Genomic DNA, 24,072 nt, shown 5'->3' with positions numbered 1-24,072 from the left:
AAATAAATTTAGAGTAATACTTGAAAACTTTTGTAAATTATTTAAAAAAATTTAAATAAAATTTTGTTATTTTATTACGTTTAATCAAGTTTTATACTTCTATTTTGTACCAAATAGGTTTTTCTGACTAACAATCGATTAATTATCACTTATTATTTTATGTTTATATGGTATTAACGTGAAAGATAAAAATATCACATGATTATATCATCATAATATATTAATATATCACATCATCATTCATTATAACATTATAACATGTTAGTATGCCATATCATCATCATCTGACTTAAAATGATAAGTGACATTCATTTGCTATAAAATAACGAGTAATATTTTGACTAAAAAAATTAATTAATCATTATTTAACTCAATAAAAAATACGATTAATAGAAATTAGTTAATCATTATTTAACTTAAAATAAAAAGTAAAATAGTTTGATTAAAGGTAATTAAAAAAATAAAAATTTATTCGAATATTTTTAATTACTTCAAAGACTGTTGTATTAGATCTATGTAATACTCTTATCAGTGTATAAATTTTGTTGCTGTAAGGATTAATACACCATTGATTTTATCCAATAAAAATATAAAAATACGCTTAAATGTAGATAAATAAGATAACTTTTGAATTGAACATGTAATTAGATAAAATTGATAGGGTAATCCACTTAATGGAATTTAATCAGAGTGATAATTGAGAGAAATAAATAACACCATATTATGCGAAAAAAGTTGAAATTAGGTATAAAAAAATGTTAAAAAACTGTACATATAAAAATCAAAAGATGCAAATTTCAAAATGCCAATGCCCCAAAAAGAAGTATATAAAAAATTAATTAAAAAAAGAAAGAAAGTGAAGTATGGACATCAAAGGGGAATGACAGGGCATCAAAGAGAGCTTTGTTATATTCTCTGCCCACCAACTTTTTGGGAATCTTCTGTTTGGAAATGCATGTTTTTTGGATTAAAACCTGCATTATAGATCCACCTAAGGCAAACCCAAAGCATTGACCCACTCGAGCTTATTTGACTCATCATCCGCCACTCTCCCCATGTATAATCGGACTCGACTCAGCTACCTCCACGAACTCAAATCCAAACTCATTTCAACGTAACATCTGCCAATATCTCCTTCAGCAACATTTTCCCTCTCGAAACATCGCTGTTACCGTCGCCTTCTTGGGTTGTTGCACAGACGGCCCTGCATTGTCCCATCAATTTTCGCCGCCTCCTCGTAATCAGAATCAAGTTCTGTAAGGTGCTAGTCCAAGCGGTAATATAATTCGTTCTGACTCGTTCAATGGAACAAGTCTCCATTGCCATGACGATTTCTCCTATCGAAGGTCGGCGGGCTTCGTTCTCTGACAAACAACGTGATGTCACGCTCAATATTCTCCTTATCACGCCTTCCATGTACGTTGGAAATGGAACCCTTGGGTCGCAGATTCCCGTTAGTCTTTGCTTTTCTACTAATGGAATTGCCCATTCAACTATGGAAGCCGGTGCTTTAGAGACATCAATGACTTTTCTACCGCTAATGATTTCTAGGAAAACAACCCCCAGACTGAAAACGTCGTTCTTAGTGCTCAGTTTGTCAGGGGCGGTGTAACTAGGGTCTAAGTACCCAAGGGTACCGGCTGGTTGAGTCGCCTGACTCAGCGAGTCATCTGGCAAGACTGCCAGTCCGAAATCAGCCAATTTTGCAGTCCAACTTGAATCAAACAAAATATTTGCAGATTTAATATCTCTATGGATAACCAAAGGCTTGCCTTCATGGAGGAACTGGACCGCCCTCGCGATTTGCATAGCGATCTCCACACGTTTAGGCCACGGGGGTGGGGTGGCAGCAACATGCAACAAATCATGCAAGGAACCATTAGGCATCAACTCCATCACCAAAAGCTTGTCGTCCTTGGCCAAATCATGACTGACTCCGAGAAAGCTGATGATGTGAGAACTTTCACGTAAAGACGACAATACAGATATTTCGTTGTCTAGCTTCTTCAAGTTGTCAAGTCGTGCCTCGACGCCATTGATGGATGACCTCTTCACGGCTACCACCTTGTTATCTTGAAGAAAGCCTTGGTAGACCGCTCCGTGGCTGCCTTTCCCTATCAGTCTCGAAGGAGAGAAACCTTGGGTCGCTTTCACAACTTCTTCATAATCAAACTCCACTATTTCCTCGCAGTCCATCTCCTTCATTTCTCTTCTTCTTGAGCTGGGAATACTCAAAAGGCGTGTGGGTTCGGTTCTGTTCGGCTGGAGGGAAAATAATTTTCTTGGGGGTCGAAGTTTGATTCTCGAATATGTAAAGAAAAAGCAGATGGGTAGAAGGAAGAGAATAAAGGAGCTTTGGGGGGGCATGAAAAGGGAAAATTATAATGGAGGAATTATTGAGAGAAGAAAAAGGTAAGAAGGGAATGAAGAAGTCGAAGAAAAAGTAAAAGGAGATCCTAGTTAAAAGAGAGTGGTCTGACGAGGAGGGGATGAGTTGCTGCTCCATTATCTGGTTCTGGGGTCCCTCTCCCTCCTTTCTTTTTCTCCTCTCCCTCTCTTCCTTTTTTCTTTTCCATTTTAATCTAAATCACTAGATAACGATGCTAACATCATCATCCATTTCTTAAATTAGAGATAAAATGAATTAAAAAGCTCTAAAGTTATTTAAAAAAATCAAAATAAGTTTTTATTTTTCTATTACGACCAAGCAAAGTTTATATATTTTTATTTTATATCAAATGGATCTTTATAATTAATTCTTGTCAAAATAAGTTATATGTTTTTTATATTCACGTTATGATTTTGTGATGTTGAATCGAATGGTAAAACTATTATATAATTATATCAATATATCACGTTACTGTCCATTATAATATGTCAATATATTATATCAATATGACGTGATATAAAAAGTAATAAATGTTATTTTAACTAATCCATTAATCATAAATACTTATTTAACTCAAAATATTTCAAAAACTTTAATTCTTATCTCATTTCATGCTTAAATATACCCAAATATTAGATATTAATATTAAACTCTAAAGTCTAAATTTATCTATTATAGCAATATTTAGGATGCTTAATTCTTATTATTGTAAGATGTTTGTATGTTCAACTAACAATTAATTAGCTCTCATAAATAAAAAGAATTAATAAGATAGCGTGATTGAGTTGAAAAAAATGATTTATTTGTGGACAAATAGGATCAACTTAATTAATTTGTATGTTAACCTTAACGTACGAACCGAAACAATTGACTTTTGAGAAAATGGAAAATATTATCACTATTAGATAGTGAAGGGAATCTAGAAGATATATACATACACAGTAATATGGACACACGATATCGAAAAGCCACTTCAATTTGCTTGATATTTGTTTACATGTTTAATCATTTGACTTAAAAGTAATCCAACAGCCATAACATTTTTTTCATTTTCAAATTCTTTATTTTTAAAATAAAATAAAACAAAACAAAACTTAGGTTTGAATCTATCATTATCTCTACGTGCATATCATTTAACATTTGGAAGAAATGTTATTTTAAAATATAAAGTAACTTACATCCATGATTTTCGAAATTTGAGTCACATGCCTTTTTTATTTTTATAAATTAAAAAATCACTTATTAGATCAATTTTTTTAATATTAAGACAAAAACTCAAAATTAATTTAAGATTTATGAATGTAATAGAATTAATAGAATTACGAACGAAATGAATTTTTCGTTATAACATTGTAAGTTTAGGGATCACTAACTAATTTTTTAAACTATAGAAATGGAAAGGATATGCAACTCAAATTTTGACAACTATGAATAAAATTTTTTAACCTGTAAATATGATTATCGAAAGGGTATTTGTTAATTTAAAAATATTTATATTTGAATTCGATTATAAAATTTAATATGCAAATCTCATCCGAATTCGATTAATAATATTCTTTTAAATTTTGAATCGATTTATTTAGTTAAAATAATATCAACACTCACTACAAATATATCAGACTCGAATTCAATAATAAAAAATAACAGTTAAACATAGCCATTTACATACTACCCTTTACCATCCCTAATTAGCCTGTAGATGGTTTGGATGAAGCCCAGCTGCTTCCTCTCCCTTCCAGTTGATTGCACCTGGAGGCCCATCTTTCATAGCCCACCAATGGCCAATTGCAATGTAAGATTCGTGAGGGCTTGGTTCAAAGCATAAAGATTCAAGACCTAAGAATTTTAAAGCCCAGAACCAACATTCAAATGAATACCATTTTCTAAAAATTCAAGCATTCTATTTATGTTTAAATTTGATCCTTTTCCAACAATTATTTATATATATATATATAATATTTTAAAATTTTTTAATTTGTGAAATTCAAACTTTTATCCTCTTTACCTTCAACCCAACTTTTACCATTTTAATCAATTTCGTTTTTACTAAATTAATAAATATAAGATAAAATTTTTATATGATTTTTAGTTATTTAAGTTATTATTTGAGTTATTTAATCTAATATTTACCCAATTTGAGTAATTAGAGGATAGTGCTATATTATCAAGGTTTTATTTTAAATAATGTTTTAATATTTCATTTGAGTTTAAATAGATAAGTACTTTTTTAATTAAATGAATTCAAAATTGGATATTAAAAAAAAAAACGAGTATCCTACTCGTTTACATCTCTAATGGTACGTTTGGTTGGCGGAATAAACAGGAATGGAATAGAATAGTTATTATGTGGGAATAGAATGAGGTGGGAATAGAATATAATAGTTATTACTTAGTTTGGTATGACAAAGGGAATAGAACAGGAATAATTATTATGACTTATTGTAGTGTTTGGTTGGTAACAATAATTTTGGAATAAGAAAGGAATAGAAAATAAAAAGACAAAAACAGCCTTTATTATTTATGTGACATTTTATTTTTATTAGATTTTTTAAATATTAATAATCTAGAATTTAATTAAAATATTAATAATAAATCATTTAAATATTAACATTTATTTAATTTAAATATTATTATGATTAATTTTTATTTTATTTATTTTTAAAATATTCATAATTGATAATTTATTTAAAATATTAATAATTGATAATTTCAATATTAATATTTATTTATTTTTTAAAATATTAATATTTTATTTAATTTAAATATTATGATGATCAATTATTTTATTTTATTTTATTTTTGAAAATTAATAATTGATTATTTATTTAAAATATTAATAATAGATAATTTAAATATTAATATTTAATTTAATTTAAATTTTATTATGATTAATTTTTTATTTTATTTTTTAAATATTAATAATTGGTAATTTATTTAAATATTAATAATTGATGATTTAATTATTAATATTGTTTATCTAATTTAAATGATATTATGTTTATTTATTTTTAATTTATTTTGTTTTTAAATAGGAATAATTTATACTTTATTTTATTAATAATTGATAATTTAAATATTAATATTTTATTTATAATTTAATATTAATATTTTATTAAAAATTGGAATCAAGTGAGAGAAAGAGGAGAGAGAGAAAAATAATATTTTATACTAATAAAGTTGTAAATTTTCAAATTTGTAAGGGGTATTTTTGTCTTTATTAATTTTTAAATTTATTCCTCAACCATGGAATAGCTAATACCATGGGGAGGGTGGTATTAGCTATTCCTTGGTTTTAAAGGATTTTGAAGAATAGCCATTCCATAGGAATGGCTATTCCTTGAATCATTTTCCAACTAAACAAAGAAATAAAAATTCCTTGGGAATAAAGGGGGAATGGCTTAGTCATTCCCCCAACCAAACATGCTATAAGTCTCTACTTTGTTTCTATTTTCCCCACATGCACAAACGGTCATGAGCATTCTAACTCGATCATAAATTATGGTAGATAATACTCTATCTTTCACATTTTTCTCATTTAAAACGTTTTAAAATAGTTTTTTATTAAATTTTAAACTCTTAATACTTTTACTTTTTATACTATAAATTTATTTTTAATATTAAAAAATTAAATATCTATTATATATTTAAAATTTTAAAAATAAAATATATCAGAATTAAAAATTGAATTTTAATTATTATAAAAATAACAATAATTTTTAAATATTTAAAAATAAGGATAAAATCCTATAATCATATGAAGTTATTTATTTCTAACAAGTTCATTATTAACAGTGGAAAATGAGTGAACTAATTAAACGTCGTCGCTGTCTAAATCATTGCTCTTCGTCGGTAAATATTTCAAACCCCGAACAGTACGACGAAAATGAGGGGTGGAAGGGAATCGGCAAGCGGCATTCATTCCGTTAAGCTATTAACATCACGAAATAAAACAGGTTTGAATTGTCCACGATAACGAAGGAAGTCGGAAGGAGAGGGAGGGGGGGCGCGGGGGAATTCCTTTCAAATCAACTTGGAATTGTTTGGATTTCCGGATAAGAAAACATGTAGGAGTGGGACCCAACGTAGACCGCAGGGACAGTGCGCTTGCTGCCCCTTCATAATCGGGGTGCTGTTGTCCGTGTCTGTCACTCGCCTCTTTCGAAAGCGCGTCGTGTCATTGACCCACTGTTCACGCCGTGAATGATAAGGGAAACAAACACCTTTTTCTTTTATTTTCTTTTCTTTTTTTCTTTTTTTAATTTTCTTTCCTTTTCCCGACTTGAAAATTGGGGAAACAGTGAAAAGACTAACATTTACAAACAAACAAACAAACAAAAGTTTACCAAATCCGCGACAGGGGGACTGTCAAAACGCACGTGACCTGCATGTGCGGTCAATTTGTTGCTAAATCCGTATAATCATTACCTCAACTATCAAAGTACCCTACCTTTTATTTTTCAAAATTAACTTTGTCCTTGGTATATATAATCCAATATAGTACTACTACTAGTTTTTACAATTTTTTAACTAAATTTCACTTACATTTTCATTTTTTTAATTAACTTATTTGTGTATATTTAAGAGTATTTTTTTAATTTTATCTAGACAAAAGATATCAGCAAGATAATGATTGAGCAAAAATTGTATTATTGCATTTATTTTCATGCTAAGTGATCATACTATGTAAATTTTGATTTTTCTTTATATAAATGTAAAATTAATAGCTAAAAAATAATGAAATGATATATACGATAAAAAAATTTAAAATATATATACGTATCATTGAATCAAATAAGAAGTATTATAGAATTTTAATTGTGTTAGATGATAAATTTAATTTTACACATAATTTGTAATCATTTAATTTATATCTATGTCTGCAAGCAAGCTAAATATGAGCACTTTCAATAAAGGCTCTTGCACGAGACACACCTTTAATATTATGCATGTTTCCATTAGTCTTAAGCTGTGTTCAAGTGCACCAACCCTAAAAAGAAAAAGTCTTGGTTAGGGTGCTTTTTTTTATTTTTTTTTCCACCATCTATCTCATCAGTTCCCACCATTAATTATGAATATACAACTCATAAAATATCCATACTCAAAAAAAAAAAAGATTACAATATTTCAAATAATATCAATATTTTCCATTAATAAGAATCAATTTTTCCATTTTTGTGGATGTAAAAGAGGGGGCAAAAGTGCCACCAACAGGTTGCTAAATGAGGACACACTGTATCTATGGTTTTGGTAATGAATAAAAAAAAAAAGCAAGGGAAATTAGTTATTGTCCACTTCAATATCTTGGCTAGCTTTGGCCAATAAATTAGATTCGAATGTGACATTGGAAAACCCTAATGGCCAATGCATACTAATCAATTGTTGATCATGGCTAAATGTGGGATATGTGCTTATTTGTTTAAACAACTATTCAAAATGATAAGATCCATCTATCTGGCCTTTCACATCTTTAATTGCTTAATTTGATTCCAAAATTCTAATGTATAATTATAGCCTTTCGGGTCACTCCAAATCATAGAGTAATATGAAAATATGAATGAAGTAATTGTATAACAACACAACAAATTGCAATAATTTCAATCATCTCTTCATTTTTTTTTTGAATAGGGAAAAGTAAAAATTGTGTAACTAGCTAAAGAAGCACCAAATTAGAAATGATAATGGATACTTGATAATTGAATAATTTGCATTACTATATCCCATTAATTAATAGGATTAAAATATTTCATAATCAAGTTCGGATAGAATTTGGGTAATAAAACTACTACTTGTCATGAGTTTGAGTAGAATCAAGATAGTAATCAGAGAGTATCCATTACTCGTACTTGATCATAAAATAATAATTTCTAATGTTAAAATATAAATTAGTTTTTTAGTTTAGGTTAGTATTTGAATTTTTTTATAAATAGTAATAATTGGATTTGAATATTAACTGTTAATTTTAAATGGAATTTGAGTAAGATATGAATAATTGAATTCAAATTCAGATGTTTCAAAATTAAAAGTATCTTATTTGTTACTATTCTACACAAAATGTGATTAAAACCATTAGCATTTAATATATAACAATGAAATGAGAAACACGAGATTTCAAATTATTGTTTCATAAATTAAAAAGAAACAAAAAACCTTTTTCAATAAAACAAATCATTGTGGTATTGATTAGGATAGGACTGATCTCTTTCGAGAAGCCGGTCAAATTGGTCCAGTGTGATCGTAAATGTATCCACATGTTTAGCTGAGGTACATCAACAAGCTCCATCAATGGTGACAATGATGTATTAAAATATTTTTCAACTGATTGGGTAAAAAACGAATGTACCCAAATACAAACATCGTTCCCCAAAGCTTCTTTTTTTTTTTTTTTAATCTTGCAATTTTACTTTTTACAGTTATTCATTCAAGGGGAGGGAAAGGGCACTAAATTTACTGTAAAAAAAAGTCAGGGAAAAAACCCCTTGCAGCTTTTTCTCTTACTGTACATTCATGGGGTGGTAAATGTTCATTTAAGTTGCAGCCTTTTACCCAATTAAAATATTTTTCACAGTTTGGAGCATTTGTTGGGAAGGGAAAGGAGCAAATTAAGTGGGCTGGTAAAACGTCAGAAAGGGGAAAGTTAATGGGAACAGAAAGATATGAGGATCAGCCTTGAAAAAATGTCAGTGATGGAGGGAGGAGGGAGGAGGAAGGAGGAGGCTCATGGTAAAAAATTAGGTTGACAAAGTGGAGAGGTAATTAAGAGATAAAGGGCTGAATGTTTTCTGACAGCACTGTGGCACCACATCATTTTGGGATGTGATGTAAATTTTTAAAAATTAAATTTGGTTCGTTGGAATAAAATTTAAAGATTGAAGAGGAAAAAGAAAAAAATTAGCAAAAAATAAATAAAATAAAAAGGAGGGTGGGGGAGGTCTTTATCAAGAATCCCTTTATATATATATATATATATATATATATATATATGGAGAACCAAACAGGGAGAGTATGATGTATGAACAGTAATTCCCACTGTGACCACTGTCCTTGCCTGGCAGGCACTACAGTAAATTTAATGTAACAATTCTCATCCAGATTTACATCGATATCTCCATTCATTCATAATGATTTAATTCGAGTAAATAAAATTAAAGTATTTAAGTAATAAAATCATTACCCATAACAAGTTTAGATAAGATTCAAGCAATAGTCATAAAATATCTACTATCCAAATCCAATTATAATTTGAATATAAATAATCTAACTTGAGCATTCAAGTTAAAGTACTTCATAATTAACAGATATCTTATCCGATGTCGTTTCTATTAATTATTTATGTTACTATTGATGGTTTGATGTAAATCCAAATCTTATACCTTAGGAGGAAGAATTTAACTAAACATGGGTTAATTTTTACAACTTTAGAACGAGGGGAGAGGAGCAAAAAAGGAGTCTCATTCATCTTTTTTGATATTGTTAATTATTTGTTGAATTAAAAATTGTTATAAGATGATAGGGATGAAGATGTGGGATGGATTTGTATGGTTATCAATGGAATTATTTATGAGTAGATTAGATGATTATCTGTTCAAAATGGGACTTTATAAAGGACAGAAAAAGTGGGTCCGGGTGGGTACTGGCTGGCTGGTTATTGTTTGTGAGATTATAATAGTTTCTTTTTTGTTTGTTTGAAATATAAGGAAAGTTAGAATGATTTGGGCACCTCCTCCTCCGGAAAAGAAGTTTTCTTTTAAAATTTTGCCGCCCTTGGCCTAATCATGAGTGGACAAAACTGTACTTTACCAAAGTCAAAAACATTGTGCCCTCAAGCTCCAAATTTTGCCCTAATTTTAAAATCATGAATTCCTTTATATGATCTTGAAAAAGTATTAGTAGCAAGAAAATTACTTCGTTTGTCTCTAAATAATGAATTATTCGATTAATTCGATTGTTTTTTATATGAACTCTAGAGTATCGTAATAGAAAAATACTCTATTTATCTCTAAATAATGAATTCTTGAGTTGATTTGACTCTTTTTGTATATGATCTTCAAAATTTAGCAATAGGAAAAGATGCCATCCATCTCTAAATGATGAATTATTCAGTTGATTGGATTATAATTTTAGATATAGAAAAATCAATTAAAATAATATCGAAAATGAGAATATTGAAGTGAATTACATAGATTAATGTTTACCTTTAGAGAGAGCATAGGAAGGCAATTTGGACTTTTTGACAAGAATAAGTTGCCACCTTATCAAAAGAGAGGGTGCCCATATGGACAGCTATCCAAAAAGAAAAAGATACTATTACTAAATTAAAAAGATAAAATATATAAATAATTAGAAAAAAAAAAATAAAAACACAGAATGTGGGGTTGGGTTGGGGTGAGCTGTCCTACTGCATTAGATGCTTTATCTGATGCTTACCTGCGCTGCCCAGCTGCAAATCTGCATGCCCTGCCCTCTCAAACACCCTCTTATTTACCATAACACCATTTCTCTCTTTCTTTTCTTCTTCCCCCCCACCCTACTCCCCTAATCTCATCATCGCTTCGTAGTTTGTAAACCTTAATTGAAACAAAGGAAATTAACAAACGTCAGGATTTCAAATACCCCAAAATCTAAAAAGGGTTTGTGTCCTGCAATTTTTTCTGCTGATCTGCAAAAAGAGGGCTCTACTGCACATGATCAGCAGTAGTTACTAGTTAGTGGAAAAATATAACAGAGAGAGAGAGATTGAGGGGGGGTGAAAACGAGATTTTGTTTGTTTACAGGAAGTATTTATATAGAAGTAGTAAAAGTTTTGAAGTATATTTTCAGACAATGATCTGGGCACATCAATTTCTGTCTGAAAGAACAACTGATTGGAAAACGCAAAAGACAATGTTGTCCACAAAGTACACAGGCTTTGTTTGATGAAAGCTGAGGATAGGATGGGAGTTTTACCTTCTGAAAGACATCAGAAGGGAAGTCCTGACTGTGAAACTCATGGGAGTGGACATAGCCTGTCCGAAGAGCTGAAGAGGGGGGAAGGGGCGGGTATGTTTTTGTTGTAAAACAAAGGGCCGATTTTTAACATTCCTTTTACGAGACCCCACGAGTGGACTTTGGCTAACTTTTTTTCGCCCCCCCATCTTCACCTAGGTCCCCCACCTGCTTCTATCCAAAGCCAGCCTCTTAGCCTGCGCACCTCTCTCTCTCTCTCAGCTCAGGCGAAGACAACAGTCAATCAGAAACCAAAAGAACCCCACAAACTCTTAGTCCTACTTAGGTCCAGACCACTCTGCAAAAAAAATTTAACTCTCGTTCTCTCTATATCTATCTTCTCTCTTTCTCTCTCTTTCTTTCTGTTGAGAAAACAAAGATGACTTAGAGAGAAGACGAACAAAGAGAAAAGATAAGGTTGATGATGGATCGACTTTGAAACCAAAAAACAAAAAACATTTTAGTATAAAAATAAAAATCCAAACCCCTTTGAAAAACCCGGAAGAATTACCCCACCAAATGGAACTTACAGATTTGCAAAGCAACAAGCAAAGCAACAACAGCAACAGCAACAACAACAACAGTAGCAACAATTCTACAGAACCCCATCATCAGTCTCTCCACCACCACCTTCATCATCACCACCACCACCACCTCCAACATCAAAAGCAGTCCCCTTCTCCTCAACTTGTGGTCCCTTTTGATGGCACCAGATCTTCGGGTCCTTCCGCAGGCAACCCTTTTAATATGGGCTCCATCTCTCACCCCCACCACCATCATCATCTGCTTCTTCATCCTGCTTCTTCAACAACTACGACAACCACAACGCCGCCTCTCACCTCTTCTTCCTCCTCTTCTTCTTCAGCTTCTACCACTACAACCAACCCGCCTCAACTCGTTGACGCCTCTCTCGCTATTGCCACCAGATCTACTTCTGTCAACGTCGATTCCACAAAGAAGAATCAGCCAAACTTGCCACTTTCATCTACGACAACGACGACGACGACGACCGTAGCTAACCCTCCTGTGAAACGCTCCACCAAGGACCGCCACACGAAAGTCGATGGTCGAGGCCGCCGAATCAGAATGCCAGCTACTTGTGCGGCTAGGGTTTTTCAATTGACAAGAGAATTAGGCCACAAATCTGATGGGGAAACAATTGAATGGCTTTTACAACAAGCAGAACCAGCAATAATAGCAGCCACAGGAACTGGTACTATACCAGCCAATTTTTCAACTCTTAATGTTTCGTTAAGAAGTAGCGGATCCACGCTTTCAGCTCCACCTTCAAAATCTGCTCCTCACTCGTTCCATGGTGCTTTAGCTTTGGCTTCTCATCATCATCATCACCCTTATGAAGAAGGGTTTGCTCAAAGCGCTTTGTTGGGTTTTCACCATCAGCAGCAGCAACAGCAACAACAGCAGCAACTTTTAACAGCAGATCAAATAGCTGAAGCTTTACCTGGAGCTGCTGGTGGAGATAGTGGAAATTCAAGTGAGAATTATATGAGGAAACGGTTTAGAGAGGACTTGTTTAAGGATGACAATCAGCAACAAGGTGAAAGTGGTAGTGGTGGCGGAGGTGGAAGCGGAGACGGATCCCCTATTAAGGCTTTTAAAAGTGGTTTAGGCCAATTGCCTAAACCACAACAAGATGCTGGATCTTCGGGCCTACTTCGACCATCAAATATTCTGCCCGCCACTGCCATGTGGGCAGTGGCACCGGCTCCTAGCAGTGGAGCAGGCAGTACATTTTGGATGCTGCCCGTGACTGCTGGTGCCGGTGGCCCGTCAGTGGCCACGGGTGCATCCGGGGCTGGTCCATCTGAGCCCCAGATGTGGCCTTTTGGAACACCAGGTCCCGCAAGTGGGAATACATTACAAGCACCCTTGCATTTTGTGCCAAGATTTAATCTTCCGGGTAGTGTTGAATTCCAAGGTGGTAGGCCGAGCCCTTTGCAATTGGGTTCGATGTTAATGCAGCAACAGCCTTCTCAGCACCTTGGCTTAGGAATGTCTGAGTCTAATTTGGGCATGTTGGCTGCTCTTAATGCCTATTCTAGAGGTGGTTCGAACATTAATTCGGAGCAAAATAATCCACTGGAACACCATCAACACCAGCCTCAAGGTACAGATAGTGGAGATGAAGACCCCAATAATTCTCAATGATGGATTCCGAGAATTAAATGTACAAGCGTTGGTTAGTAGGCTTTTAATTCACATATTTGACAGGTTAATGCCTTTTGAATTTTGTTTTTCTTCTTTATGAAAATACATTCGATTATATAGGAAGCAGGAAACTAGAGATTGCTGGGTTTGTTTGTGCAGATGTGGAAAACAGGAAGTTTGTGATGAGCTGAGTGCATGAACTTTGTTAGTGGATTTGTCATCTGGGGAGATAAAAGAAAGGTTCTGATTAGGTCCCATTTGTTAGCTTTGTTTGTCCATTTGATTTTAAATTTTTTTCCCAATTTTTCTTGGCTAGAGTTGATCGATTTGGAGAAGTTTGAGAGTTTGTAATTTCAGTTGTGGTCCGAAGGGGACCTGATAGGGAACAGGAATGAGAGAGAGAGAGTTGCTTGTATAGGAGGATATTTGTTTGTGTTTGATTACTGTGTTTATTACTATTATTTGCTTTGTTTGTATGAGGAATTTGGAAAACAAAAAACAAGCAAAGGGAATTGAGGGAAAAAAAAAAAACTCAACTATTTTTGCTATAATTATTAGTTTGCCATGATTTGTTTTCCTGTTGCTTTCCTACCTTTCTTCAAAGAATCTATCTCTTTCACATTGGCAAAATGCAGAAATGAACAGAAAGGCATTAGCTTATCATTTCTAATAAATGGGGGTGGATAGCCTGCTCGATGTTATATTGCTATTCCTTCAAAAAGTACTCTCTCAAAGCAATGGAGACAGAGAGAGAGAGAGAGAAGAAAACTTTTTCTTGGGGAAGAGAAGATTAAACTATTCCATAAAGAGTCTGCTTCCCCCTTTCCTTCTCAAGTTTCAAAGAGATCCAGAAAGCATGTCAGTTTGGGTTTTACCATCCAACATCGTTGCCATTCTTTTTTATTCACGTTTAGTGACCTTTCCAACTTGCTTATACTAACATAAAAAAAAGGGTACTTAATTTAATGTTATTATTACACACTGAAAGCATATTTATGCCGTTGCTTTCCCCTCCCTCATCAATACATTTTCTGCCCTGGTGGCATGCTTCATTGTCTTTTTAAACTAAGCAGCCCCCACTTTCTCCAGGTGTGGTCTCCCTGATTTCCAGGAAGAATAAAGCTTATTCTTCTTGGATGTTGCTTGCCAATGCACCAAAGTGCTTCAAACCTCAAATGCAGATTCAAGAAAACCTGGAAACAAAATGAGAATGTCCTTGTTTTAATACTTTAATACTACTATCATTAATCAATGTCTAATGAACTATATTATGGTTCTAAACGTGAAAAGCCATGGAACTGAAGGATGTTTGGGTTGCAATGGCTTTGATCCATCTGAGTTCTTGTCGAATTCCAAAACCCACTCTCCCACGTTCTTTCCCTACAGTTGTTTTTCAGGTTTTGTTTGCAAACCGAGAAGAATCACTTTTGTTTTGACTTGCACAGTTCTTTCAGATGACTTCCTCGTTTTCATTGCTTAATCATTTTCTCCACATCATCTTTATTTTTCTTTCTTTTTTTTTATAACTAAAATAATATTAAAAAAATTCTCAAAATTATATGTATTTTTACCATTAAATCTGAATTTTTGTACCTTTATTACTACATTCAGCTCAGCAAATTAATGTGCCCCTGACAACCATGTGAATGTCCCTACTAATAATCATTAAAGTTTAAAAATAATCATGAATTTCATGACTAATTTAATTTCAATTGATAATATATATAATGCTTGGAAATTTTCACATGTGAGGTATCAATGAAGATGATCTTTGAAGTTACTATAATTATATTCCCTTGAATTGTTCCCATTCATTTTTTGTGTTTATAAAGAGCCACCAATTTAAAAATCTAATAACCCAAATTTAGATTACCTGTTTACAATGTGACCATACTTCGGATTGATTTTCTTCAATTTTGACATTAATCAATTAAGACAGACGATTTATTCAATTATTTTGATAATTTTTAATATTTAAAATTTAATAATATTTGAAGTCAATCTAGTTCATTAATGCGCTAATCTCGCTTTACGGCAGACAAATTTCAACTTTTTATACACGTTAATAAAAAAAAGTACTAAAATTGTACTAAGCATATTCTTTCCCTTTTAATTTTAATTTTTTTTAAAAAGCCCTTGTACTGATAAGCATATTCAATAAATTCAGCTGACAAATCTTTCCCGCCCGGTGGTTCCATTATGCCGTAAATTTCGCAACGAGAAGTTTAAAGTAGTACTAATTAAATAATTTTCAAAGTTATTTAAACCCAAAAAATTAATTGTGCGGGGCCAAGAGTTACCGTTTTGGGAAAGGAGATGGGGGACGATGAGATGGATGGACGGTCGGGATCGTTTTGTTTGTTTTCCCATTTGCATTGAAATTTTTGGTCTTCATGTCTTACACGTGTACCAATCATTAGTTCAGCAAGTGAGGGTTTGGTAAGGAGAAAGACAAAAGATGATGGGGCTGGGAGCAGAGCTCAGAGCGCGTGGCCTGTTCATGTTGCTTTACATTTGTCTCTCCCATTGGAAGAAGAAAAATAAGTAATTTGTTTCAATTCTAACTCGAATCAGACCCAGGAGTGTCGTGAATCTTCCATTGATTGTCTAGATTTGGTATTTAAGTATTTGCATTATGTTTAAGTTGTGAAGTAATTTTTGTGAAATAAAATTGTAAATTTTAACTAATCAAAATAGATAAAATTTTACAAGTTGATGTAAATCATATCATTAAATAAGTAAAAAAATTAAAAAAATTAATTTTTATAAACATTCCATATACGTAACTTGTTTTAATTCTACCTCGAATGCCACGGTGTCCAATGCGAGTTATGAATTTCACATCGATTGTATTTCAAAGTATGATTTTGTATTTAAATATTCACACTATCTTCAAATTATGAGACATTTTTTGTGAAACAAAATTGATCCAATAGACTAAAGTGCATAACAACTTACAAGTTAGGTTGCGTTTGGTTTAAGGGATGTAAAATCACATTCTCTGTAATGTGTCTAATTAAATTACATTACAGTATTTATTTTGTAACAGACCACTGCAATGTAAGATTGCAATGCAATCACATTGCAACCAATGGATATAATGTGATTGCAATCCAAAACTAATGTAATTACATTACATTGCACTCTACAATGTCTTTAAGAACATTTTTATCCATCATCTTTTAAAAAAATTACTCACAATTCGAAGTAAAGCATTGTTTTTTCGGTTGAGGGTCTGCTGCTTCTTCTCCATTTTGCTAAAGTCGCTCCTCCTTTTTCTAGTTCTGCTTCTTCATCATCTGAAATTGTGGGTTGAAATCTCCCATTTTTCTTTTTCTTTCTCTTTTTTTATCTTCTTCTTGTATTCTTTAAAGTGATTTTTTTTTATTAATTTAGATTTTCTTCATATTTATATTTTAGGGTTTATCACTGAAACAATTTGGCCCTTGATATGCAAGAGAGGTTGGATTTTTGGGCTAATCTTCAATAACAAGCACAGATAATTGTGATGATATAAAATGCTGCGTGTTTGGTTGTAAGTTTTTGTGTTGCAATTTTTGGTTTTTATTCCCTCAACAAAATATGGGTAATCAAACAGTTTTCAAGTTCTATCCAATTAGAACTTCCATCCAATTAGAAATGCTGAAAACAGAACTTGTACCTAGTATTGCCAAATCCATGATACCGTCAAGACATGGCCATCTTATTTGTGCATGATTTTTGATAAGGCATTGCGTGATTAACTTTAAACATTTACGTGATTAGTTTTGATAAGTCATTGCGTGACTAGTTTTTGATAAGGTATTATGTGATTAGTTTTTGATAAGGCATTACGTGACTTACTTTGGGAATTGCGCGACTAGTTTTTGATAAGGTATTGCGTGATTAGTTTCTGATAAGGCATTACATAACATGTTGATAGGCATTGTGTGACTTGTTATTAAGGCATTGCGTGACTTGTTAGTAAGGCATTGCGTGACTAGTTAGTAAATAATGTTATATGTTCTAATGGACGGCTTGTAATCCAACTTGGTTTATCAAGAAAGGAGCCTTGTGTTTTTGTTTCTGCCTTATTTTAAGGTTGGGTCTTTGGATTGGATTTTTTTTTTTTTGAAAAATTTGTAGGAGTTGGGTTGGTTTCTCGGGGTTTAGTCCCCTCATTCTTCTAGTTCATTTGCTCTTATGAGGACTGTTGGTGGGCCTAAACCCGACGCTACGTTTAAATTAAAAGAGGTTACAATGTTTCGGTTGTTTTGGGTCACAAGGTGATTTAAACTTCAAAAGGTCATAACTTTGTGCTCAGTTGTCCGATTGGGGTGATTTTTTTTTGAATCCATATAACTTTTCGATATCTATGCATTGACAGATAGTCGAAGGCAGTCTGCTGTCGTTTTGACCCCAAAAAACCTCATTTTAACTCTAAATTTGAATTTTTACTCTTTTTTTACCTTTTTTTTTAAAGATTTGATCTTCCATTTTTTTTTTATTTTGTCTAAGGTAAAATTAGTCTTGATGGTAGAAAACCATTACAATTTTTTTTTAAAATTTTAAGGTGCAAGAAAAGAGTGCAAAAAGATTTAGTTGTTTCTGCTAGTCGTTTTATCAACTTTTGATTGCACCCTATCACAATTTGTTTACTTGGTTGTGTGATTAATTGCTTAGTGACACTTGCATTATTGGTCTCGGGTTTGAGTCCTGCTTCTTGTAGTGCAATCTTTTTTTTTTTTGCCTTTGATTGCTACCATTAAATCGGTCTCTAGTATCAATTTAAAATATTATCTTCTAAAGAAAAATTTTAAAATAAAATATACAATATAAAAAATTATATTAAAAATAAAAATAAAATATATACTTGTAATAAAAAATAAAAAATAAAAAATATTTAATTAAAAATATATTTAAAAATGATATTATATAAAAATTAACAATAAAAAAATACATGTTAAACTTGTATTTTAATATATAAGGGTAGTTTTGAAAATTAACATTACATATCCTGTAAAGTACTTGTAAAACAAACACTGCAATATTATCTTCGCTGCATTTTAATCATTACATTACTTATATACCAAACACTGCAATATTATCTTCTCTGCAATCACATCACATTGTAAAGTACCAAACGTTACCTTAATGATAACCATCACATCCTATCAAGTTAATTTTTTAAAAATTGAATAATAACTCGTCTTATATTCACTATCAATGCATAAAAAATAAGAACATTGAAGAATTCAATGTTTATTATAAACCAAATACTGTACACGCTTTTGATAATCTTAGGAAGGAGCAGAATGCACATTTTTGCATATTTTTATGTACACAAAGATACTAGAAAAATGATATGATGCTGAGCCATTGCAGTGTTGTGAAGAAAAGCAGGGCAACTGCCAGTCAAAACATTCATACCTGTTTCGTTAGATGAGTAACAAGATTAAGAGACACAACATAATTAGGTGATGGTAATAATGAAAGAAATCTTTTTGCTCCAATGAAAGGTTCGGTACATGCAAGAGCATCCCAAAAGAGATAAAAGGTCCAAGAACTTTTCTGCCTACCTTGCAGAAATGGACTCTCTATCAAGAGTTTGTGAGAGCATAAGCCAGAATTTGTTAAAGTGACTTGTTGTCTAGTGCTTGTTTTTGAGATTCCACTGGCAAGAGGGACAAGACCCGCCTCCTATAGAAATATCAGTCGAGACAAGCAGTGTGTCAGGCTCCCATGATTATATCAAAAAATTTAAATGAAAACGAAAATTCTCCATTTTAAACTATGATGGTACTTTCCATGTTCAGGAGAAAGTGGAAATTCATTTCATTTGTAAATGAATTCTATGGTGAAACAAAGAGCAAAAGATAAGGGTAATCAAAGCCGGCAGCTTACAGTAAATTGTCGACTGCATAAAATACTGGAAGCCTCCCCAGTTTTGCACCACTCCATTTTCCTTTTTGAGTGGAAATAACTTGCTCTGCCTCTGTGCCTGTTGCAGTCAGAACAAACTGAAAGACATGGATGTTAAAACCATCAAATTTTCAGGAAAGAAAACATTAAATTTTATAATCACTAAAAGAAAAACTAAACATGGGGCGGGGGTCAAGACATACCAGGGGAAAGAGTATGGCCATAACACCATAGCTCACAAGAGGTGAGAAGAAGAAAATAGCCAGAACGCAAGGGCTTCCTGATAATAAAACATCAGTGATATTGAACACGATATAATTGTCCGTTTCACCAAAGAGTTCCCTACTCGGGTTATTTTCACTTCCATAACAGCAAAAAGGTAAATTACAGAAAAAATCACATTTTACAAGCAGCGATCAATTAAAGTGAAAAGCAATTACCAAAACCCGCAAAGAATGCCCAATTAGTTTCAAAGAAGTCTAGCCTTTTCTCCAGACCCCATTCAGAAAAGTTCCACTTGTACCTAAGAAGTTCAAAAAGTTATTTAGCTATTATCTAGATTATACTAAGTGCAAAAAGTTAAACAGCAAATACTTGTTTTACCACATACTCGAAACAGTAATAGGCATACATCCAAGAAAGAAGTAGAAAATTGAGTGCCTTTCCAACATAGGGTATAAATCCTGTGGCATAAACCTACACATAAATTTGGAAGGATGTAAGTCTGTCATCCCAAATGCCTAGACAACTTCATACAGAGGAAAAGGGTAAAAGAAATCAGAAACATACTAGCTGTTAGCAAATGCCTCTATAAACAGAAAGTAATGTGCAACAAGAACTCATCATTACCTACTTAACAAGTAAAAAACAAAATTTACCATGTAGAGAAAAGAATTTTACCTCCAAGAAAAAGAAACTCAAAAGAAGCACCGAATATACCTGCTCCCCTATTTCAATCATGATCCTGCAGGAAAACATAGAATAAAAAGCAGACTTACACATCTATGCAAGGTATAATTGTTTGCTTAAGAAAATTGCCCAGTCATTAGTACCATCCGAGACCAGCAGGCTTTGCTGCATGCATTTTGCTGTCTGAGTTCAATGCATTCTTCTGTTTTGAGGATTCCACCACAGAAGGTCCAGATCTTCCCATTGCAGCAAAACCATGCTTAGCAATGTCATTGTACCTGGATCAAGACATTGTTTAGTTCAACTGAGATAGATCAGAACATAACTAAAAAGTTGAAAGAATAGACAAAAAATTCAAATAAGATTCTTGAATAATATAAACACATAACAAATTGGAAACTTCAACATTCAGTTTAATTTTCAACTGATAATTAAAATATTACAGGCTAAGAAAGTCCTCATGGATCTGACAGTTAATTATAGGACAGAAAAAGGTCTTCTGTTGCAGGAATATGGATGATGAACTTCCAAAGAGAAAGATATTTAACCAAAATAGTTTTAACCAATATCTATAGTAATCAGGTTAAAATGTCACAAGGGAGAAAGAAATCAAAATAGGACAGAGTTGGAAAAGTACCAGAGATTGCTCAGAATAAAGCTGAAGACGTACAAGGGATAGAACCAAAATACCTGCAGATGATAATTAAACAAGTTAAGATATCTGGTTTGCGAAAGTTAACTTTTCATAACAAGGCAAAAAAGCACAAGAAACAAGAAATATTGTCTCATTTCTAAAAACCCTTTCAACACATCATATCTGTGCAGCTGCAAGAAAAGTTATCGCCTCAGCCATTATGGGAGTGAAAATTAGCGTCTATATTAAGGCACAAGAGTAACAGCAGCTGCAGCAGCACATGGAGAAAGGGCAATGTTGTCAATGGTATAATTGTGAGTTGTGGGAATTGGGCTGTCATGATTATGCTGGTTGTAGCAATGAATCAGAGCAAGCGGTTCCAGAGCCAAGGTTAGCGGTGGGGATAAGGAAATAGCAACTGCAGGCTAGGTGAAACTATCCATGACAATCCTCTGGTTGCAAAGTATGGTCATGATTATAGAATGTTATCATGGTAAAGGACAGATTGATCAGAATGACTGAATAAATTGCAAAAGTAGGAGGATTTGCAGGAGAGGAGTGGTGACCAACTTGGATTTGCGTCAAACACAAATCAACCGCAATTCCATTAAACCAAACAGTTTATCTGAATGCTAAAGGGCTGTAAAAGAACCTCCTTTACACAGAACCATAGCAAAGTGAAAACTGAAATTCACATTGGAAGATATCTGCCCAAAAAGAGGACTTTATAGATACTAAAACTAATGGGAAAACTAATTCAAAGCCATCAAATTGGAACAGTTTAAATTATATCAACGGTAACCACTTACATAAAATAGTTGTACGAGTAACCCACGTAAAAAGGAATAAAAATTTAAGACACCATCAAATGCAGACGTTCCTCCATAACTGATCTGCGAGCGTTGATCAGGCAATATCCATCGTAGTATTGGGATAACAACAGAGTTTAGGACAAACAAACTGGAAAAAAGAAAACATGAGTTGAAAATACTTTACATAAATTCAACTATGCCATTCATCAACCAATCAGATATTCTGCAGAAAATAGAAAAACACAATTTCTCTGATAAAGCATTGAAAAAGAAAAAAAATTACCTTCCTAAGAAAATGAAGCCATTTAAAAGAAAACACTGTCCGGTTCTAATTAAGAGCTGTCTCGACCTACCAAAAAAAACCATTTAAACAAATTTAAAGATACAATTTTTCATCTTCAAAAGCTTAAATAAACAATAACCCAGATTTCGGACTAATAGAAAAAGTAAATAAATGCGATTAATTAGCGGAAATACAAAGCGTGAAAGGAAAGCAATTGAGGAGGAAAGCAACCTGCGGCAAAGAACGAGAACTCTGTGAAGACAACAAGCTTCTCTAAAACCATCCGCCCATAAAAGCGATGCTTGTTTTAATTTCGTTCTCGAAATTTTTATTAACAGCTTTCTATCTTCCATTTTTTTTTTTTTTTTGAATAATAGGCTGAGAGAGAAAGAAGAGCGCTTTCAGCCTCCCTCTCAAAATTTTGACAGAAAGGGGCTTGCTTGAGACTTTTGAGAGCTTAATCAATAAATAAGCTAACTTTATTCTTAATTTTTAAAGGCCAAAAGTCTTAAATCTCATTGGTCCACGTGTGGGCTTACCTGGCAGCTGTAGAAGTTGGGTTTAAGTCGAACAATCGAATTCGAAGTCATCATTAAACCGGTTTGGCTGCCGCTTCTCTACAAAATTCTTCAGCTTACGTGAACAAAGAAACAGAGGTATGGCGAAGCCAAGCAAAGAGCCTTGCAAGAAAGAGGCTTGCGATATCCAAGCTTGTCTTTCCAAGAACAATTTCCTTCCTCAAAGGTAAAGATTGGGTTCTTTTCCTTTTCTTTTCTTTTTCCATCCTATGAATTTCCCAATAAATTTAGAAGATAGATTAAATATTGGGTATGATTCTGTTTGCAACATCTCCCTTTTTTTTCTTTTTGTTATTTGAATTTTCATGATTATCTAGAGGAACTTGAAACTTCTGTTGATTAATTCATTAAGAATAATCTTTGGTTGAAGATGATCGTATCATTTGATGCTTGCTGCTGCAAAATTGTTTTCAAAAATGGATGCTTTGGATCCCATTTGGGAACAAGAAAACTCTTAAGTTTCATTTCTGTTTGCGGCTGTCTTCTTCTGAAGCATGCTGAGAAGAATGTTACCAGAACCACACTAATGTAAAAAAAAGATATGCCCTGACCCTCACCTTCCTTTGACCCATTATGCTTTTTATTGCGTTTTAATCTTCTATCTGTTTTGGTTTTCAATTTCTTTCCCTGGTCGTGCTGCAGCTGTTGGTCCCTTTTATTAAACTGTGTTGTTTCCTAATACAAGTTTTCCAGCTTGTAAGCTTATTTACACCTTTTCTCTATCACCTGTATAGATCTTGGAATCAATTTCTGAAGCAAAGCGTAATTTTCTCTCAGGATCAGTTTGTTTGTAAAACCTGGCATGTGTGTTATGATGGCAACCTATAATTTCACTTTCTGTCAATCCTGATTTTATCTTTCTTTTCAAATGATGTAGGTGCCGAAAAGTGATCGAACTGCTTCAATCTTGCTGCGAGAAATGCAATTACGATTCCACCCATTGTGCTTCTGTGTCTGCTCTCCTAAAGCAAATAGCCAAGTGATATTGATGGACCTCTGCTCACACTGAATGCCTATTCGATTCATCTGTTTGCTCGACTTTTGTTTACGCAACTTGCATAAAATCAATTGTCATAGTTCATAGGACTGTTCCTGTTACTTTGGAAATTGGTATTTTCTATTGACTACAATAGGTTTAAGGTTCCGGAGGGGGCACTTCACTTTCCCAAACTGATCTACATCAGCATCCTGGCACGCTATATTTGCAACTGGCCTTGATATTCAAGCGATGGCTTTCGTCTAACAACTGTGTGATAGATGCCTTAATTTCTTTCAAAAGAGATTATGATTGTATTTGATTTGTCCAGTCTTCTTTTTTGCAAATGGTTGTCGCTTCATTGAGAGTAATATTCCTTCTTATATTCTAGGTAAATGTATGATTCTCTTATCTCGAATTTTTCATGCAATCTACTAAA

General features: G+C 33.0%; 4 protein-coding genes and 1 long non-coding RNA gene across 12 annotated transcripts; 2 read left to right on the top strand and 3 right to left on the bottom strand.

Annotated features, from left to right (window-relative positions):
* Positions 1 to 699: 699 nt before the first annotated feature.
* LOC18607220 (Protein kinase superfamily protein) lies at positions 700 to 2,427 on the bottom strand. Its single transcript, XM_007041269.3, has one exon. The coding sequence runs from the start codon at positions 2,365 to 2,367 to the stop codon at positions 1,105 to 1,107; it is 1,263 nt and encodes a 420-aa protein (XP_007041331.3). The 5' UTR covers positions 2,368 to 2,427; the 3' UTR covers positions 700 to 1,104.
* A 1,641-nt stretch (positions 2,428 to 4,068) lies between these two features.
* LOC148763905 (uncharacterized) lies at positions 4,069 to 11,467 on the bottom strand. Of its 2 annotated transcripts, XR_016024657.1 has the most exons (4): positions 11,333 to 11,467; positions 10,814 to 10,953; positions 10,582 to 10,669; positions 4,069 to 4,225 (listed from the first exon to the last, which is right to left on the bottom strand). It is a non-coding gene; the product is annotated as an uncharacterized LOC148763905 (long non-coding RNA). The 2 variants fall into 2 exon arrangements; XR_016024658.1 differs by lacking the exons at positions 4,069 to 4,225; positions 11,333 to 11,467 and adding an exon at positions 8,496 to 8,645 and having other exon boundaries at positions 10,814 to 11,006.
* Positions 11,468 to 11,537: 70 nt separating this feature from the next.
* Positions 11,538 to 14,091, top strand: TCP8 (TCP family transcription factor). Of its 2 annotated transcripts, none has more exons than XM_007041267.3 (2): positions 11,538 to 13,571; positions 13,700 to 14,091. In XM_007041267.3, the coding sequence occupies exon 1, from the start codon at positions 11,891 to 11,893 to the stop codon at positions 13,538 to 13,540; it is 1,650 nt and encodes a 549-aa protein (XP_007041329.3). In that variant the 5' UTR covers positions 11,538 to 11,890; the 3' UTR covers positions 13,541 to 13,571; positions 13,700 to 14,091. The 2 variants fall into 2 exon arrangements, 1 of the variants encoding a protein (XP_007041329.3); XR_001926802.2 differs by having other exon boundaries at positions 11,539 to 13,603.
* A 4,674-nt stretch (positions 14,092 to 18,765) lies between these two features.
* On the bottom strand, positions 18,766 to 22,532 carry LOC18607216 (etoposide-induced protein). Of its 6 annotated transcripts, none has more exons than XR_001926828.2 (12): positions 22,311 to 22,532; positions 22,080 to 22,145; positions 21,794 to 21,944; positions 20,988 to 21,040; positions 20,494 to 20,628; positions 20,342 to 20,405; positions 20,052 to 20,137; positions 19,882 to 19,964; positions 19,645 to 19,721; positions 19,424 to 19,539; positions 19,099 to 19,219; positions 18,766 to 18,949 (listed from the first exon to the last, which is right to left on the bottom strand). XR_001926828.2 is itself a non-coding variant. In XM_018116504.2 (11 exons), the coding sequence occupies exons 1-11, from the start codon at positions 22,430 to 22,432 to the stop codon at positions 19,153 to 19,155; spliced, it is 1,020 nt and encodes a 339-aa protein (XP_017971993.2). In that variant the 5' UTR covers positions 22,433 to 22,532; the 3' UTR covers positions 18,993 to 19,152. The 6 variants fall into 6 exon arrangements, 2 of the variants coding, with proteins under 2 accessions (XP_017971993.2, XP_088659268.1); XR_001926829.2 differs by having other exon boundaries at positions 18,766 to 18,927; XR_016024409.1 differs by having other exon boundaries at positions 18,907 to 18,927; positions 19,424 to 19,520.
* A 132-nt stretch (positions 22,533 to 22,664) lies between these two features.
* LOC18607217 (Cox19 family protein (CHCH motif)) lies at positions 22,665 to 23,955 on the top strand. Its single transcript, XM_007041266.3, has 2 exons — positions 22,665 to 22,823; positions 23,535 to 23,955. The coding sequence occupies exons 1-2, from the start codon at positions 22,738 to 22,740 to the stop codon at positions 23,638 to 23,640; spliced, it is 192 nt and encodes a 63-aa protein (XP_007041328.1). The 5' UTR covers positions 22,665 to 22,737; the 3' UTR covers positions 23,641 to 23,955.
* Positions 23,956 to 24,072: the final 117 nt, after the last annotated feature.

The sequence above is a fragment of the Theobroma cacao genome, chromosome 2 (genome assembly GCF_053813885.1).
Source record: "Theobroma cacao isolate CCN51 chromosome 2, ASM5381388v1, whole genome shotgun sequence".
In the NCBI taxonomy this organism is placed as follows: Eukaryota; Viridiplantae; Streptophyta; class Magnoliopsida; order Malvales; family Malvaceae; genus Theobroma; species Theobroma cacao.
Note: the sequence above shows the minus strand (reverse complement) of the source record. Positions and strands in the feature narration are given on the sequence as shown.

What these genes read in the sequence shown, in the direction of transcription:
- LOC18607220 (XM_007041269.3), bottom strand. Translation starts at nt 2,367, where the DNA reads ATGCCCCCCCAAAGCTCCTTTATTCTCTTCCTTCTACCCATCTGCTTT.
- TCP8 (XM_007041267.3), top strand. Translation starts at nt 11,891, where the DNA reads ATGGAACTTACAGATTTGCAAAGCAACAAGCAAAGCAACAACAGCAAC.
- LOC18607216 (XM_018116504.2), bottom strand. Translation starts at nt 22,432, where the DNA reads ATGGAAGATAGAAAGCTGTTAATAAAAATTTCGAGAACGAAATTAAAA. An exon ending in GTTCTCGTTCTTTGCCGCAG is followed by an intron (nt 22,146 to 22,310) that starts GTTGCTTTCCTC and finishes TTTTTTTGGTAG; the next exon opens with GTCGAGACAGCTCTTAATTA. An exon ending in TATGCAGTCGACAATTTACT is followed by an intron (nt 19,220 to 19,423) that starts GTAAGCTGCCGG and finishes ATATTTCTATAG; the next exon opens with GAGGCGGGTCTTGTCCCTCT.
- LOC18607217 (XM_007041266.3), top strand. Translation starts at nt 22,738, where the DNA reads ATGGCGAAGCCAAGCAAAGAGCCTTGCAAGAAAGAGGCTTGCGATATC. An exon ending in AACAATTTCCTTCCTCAAAG is followed by an intron (nt 22,824 to 23,534) that starts GTAAAGATTGGG and finishes CAAATGATGTAG; the next exon opens with GTGCCGAAAAGTGATCGAAC.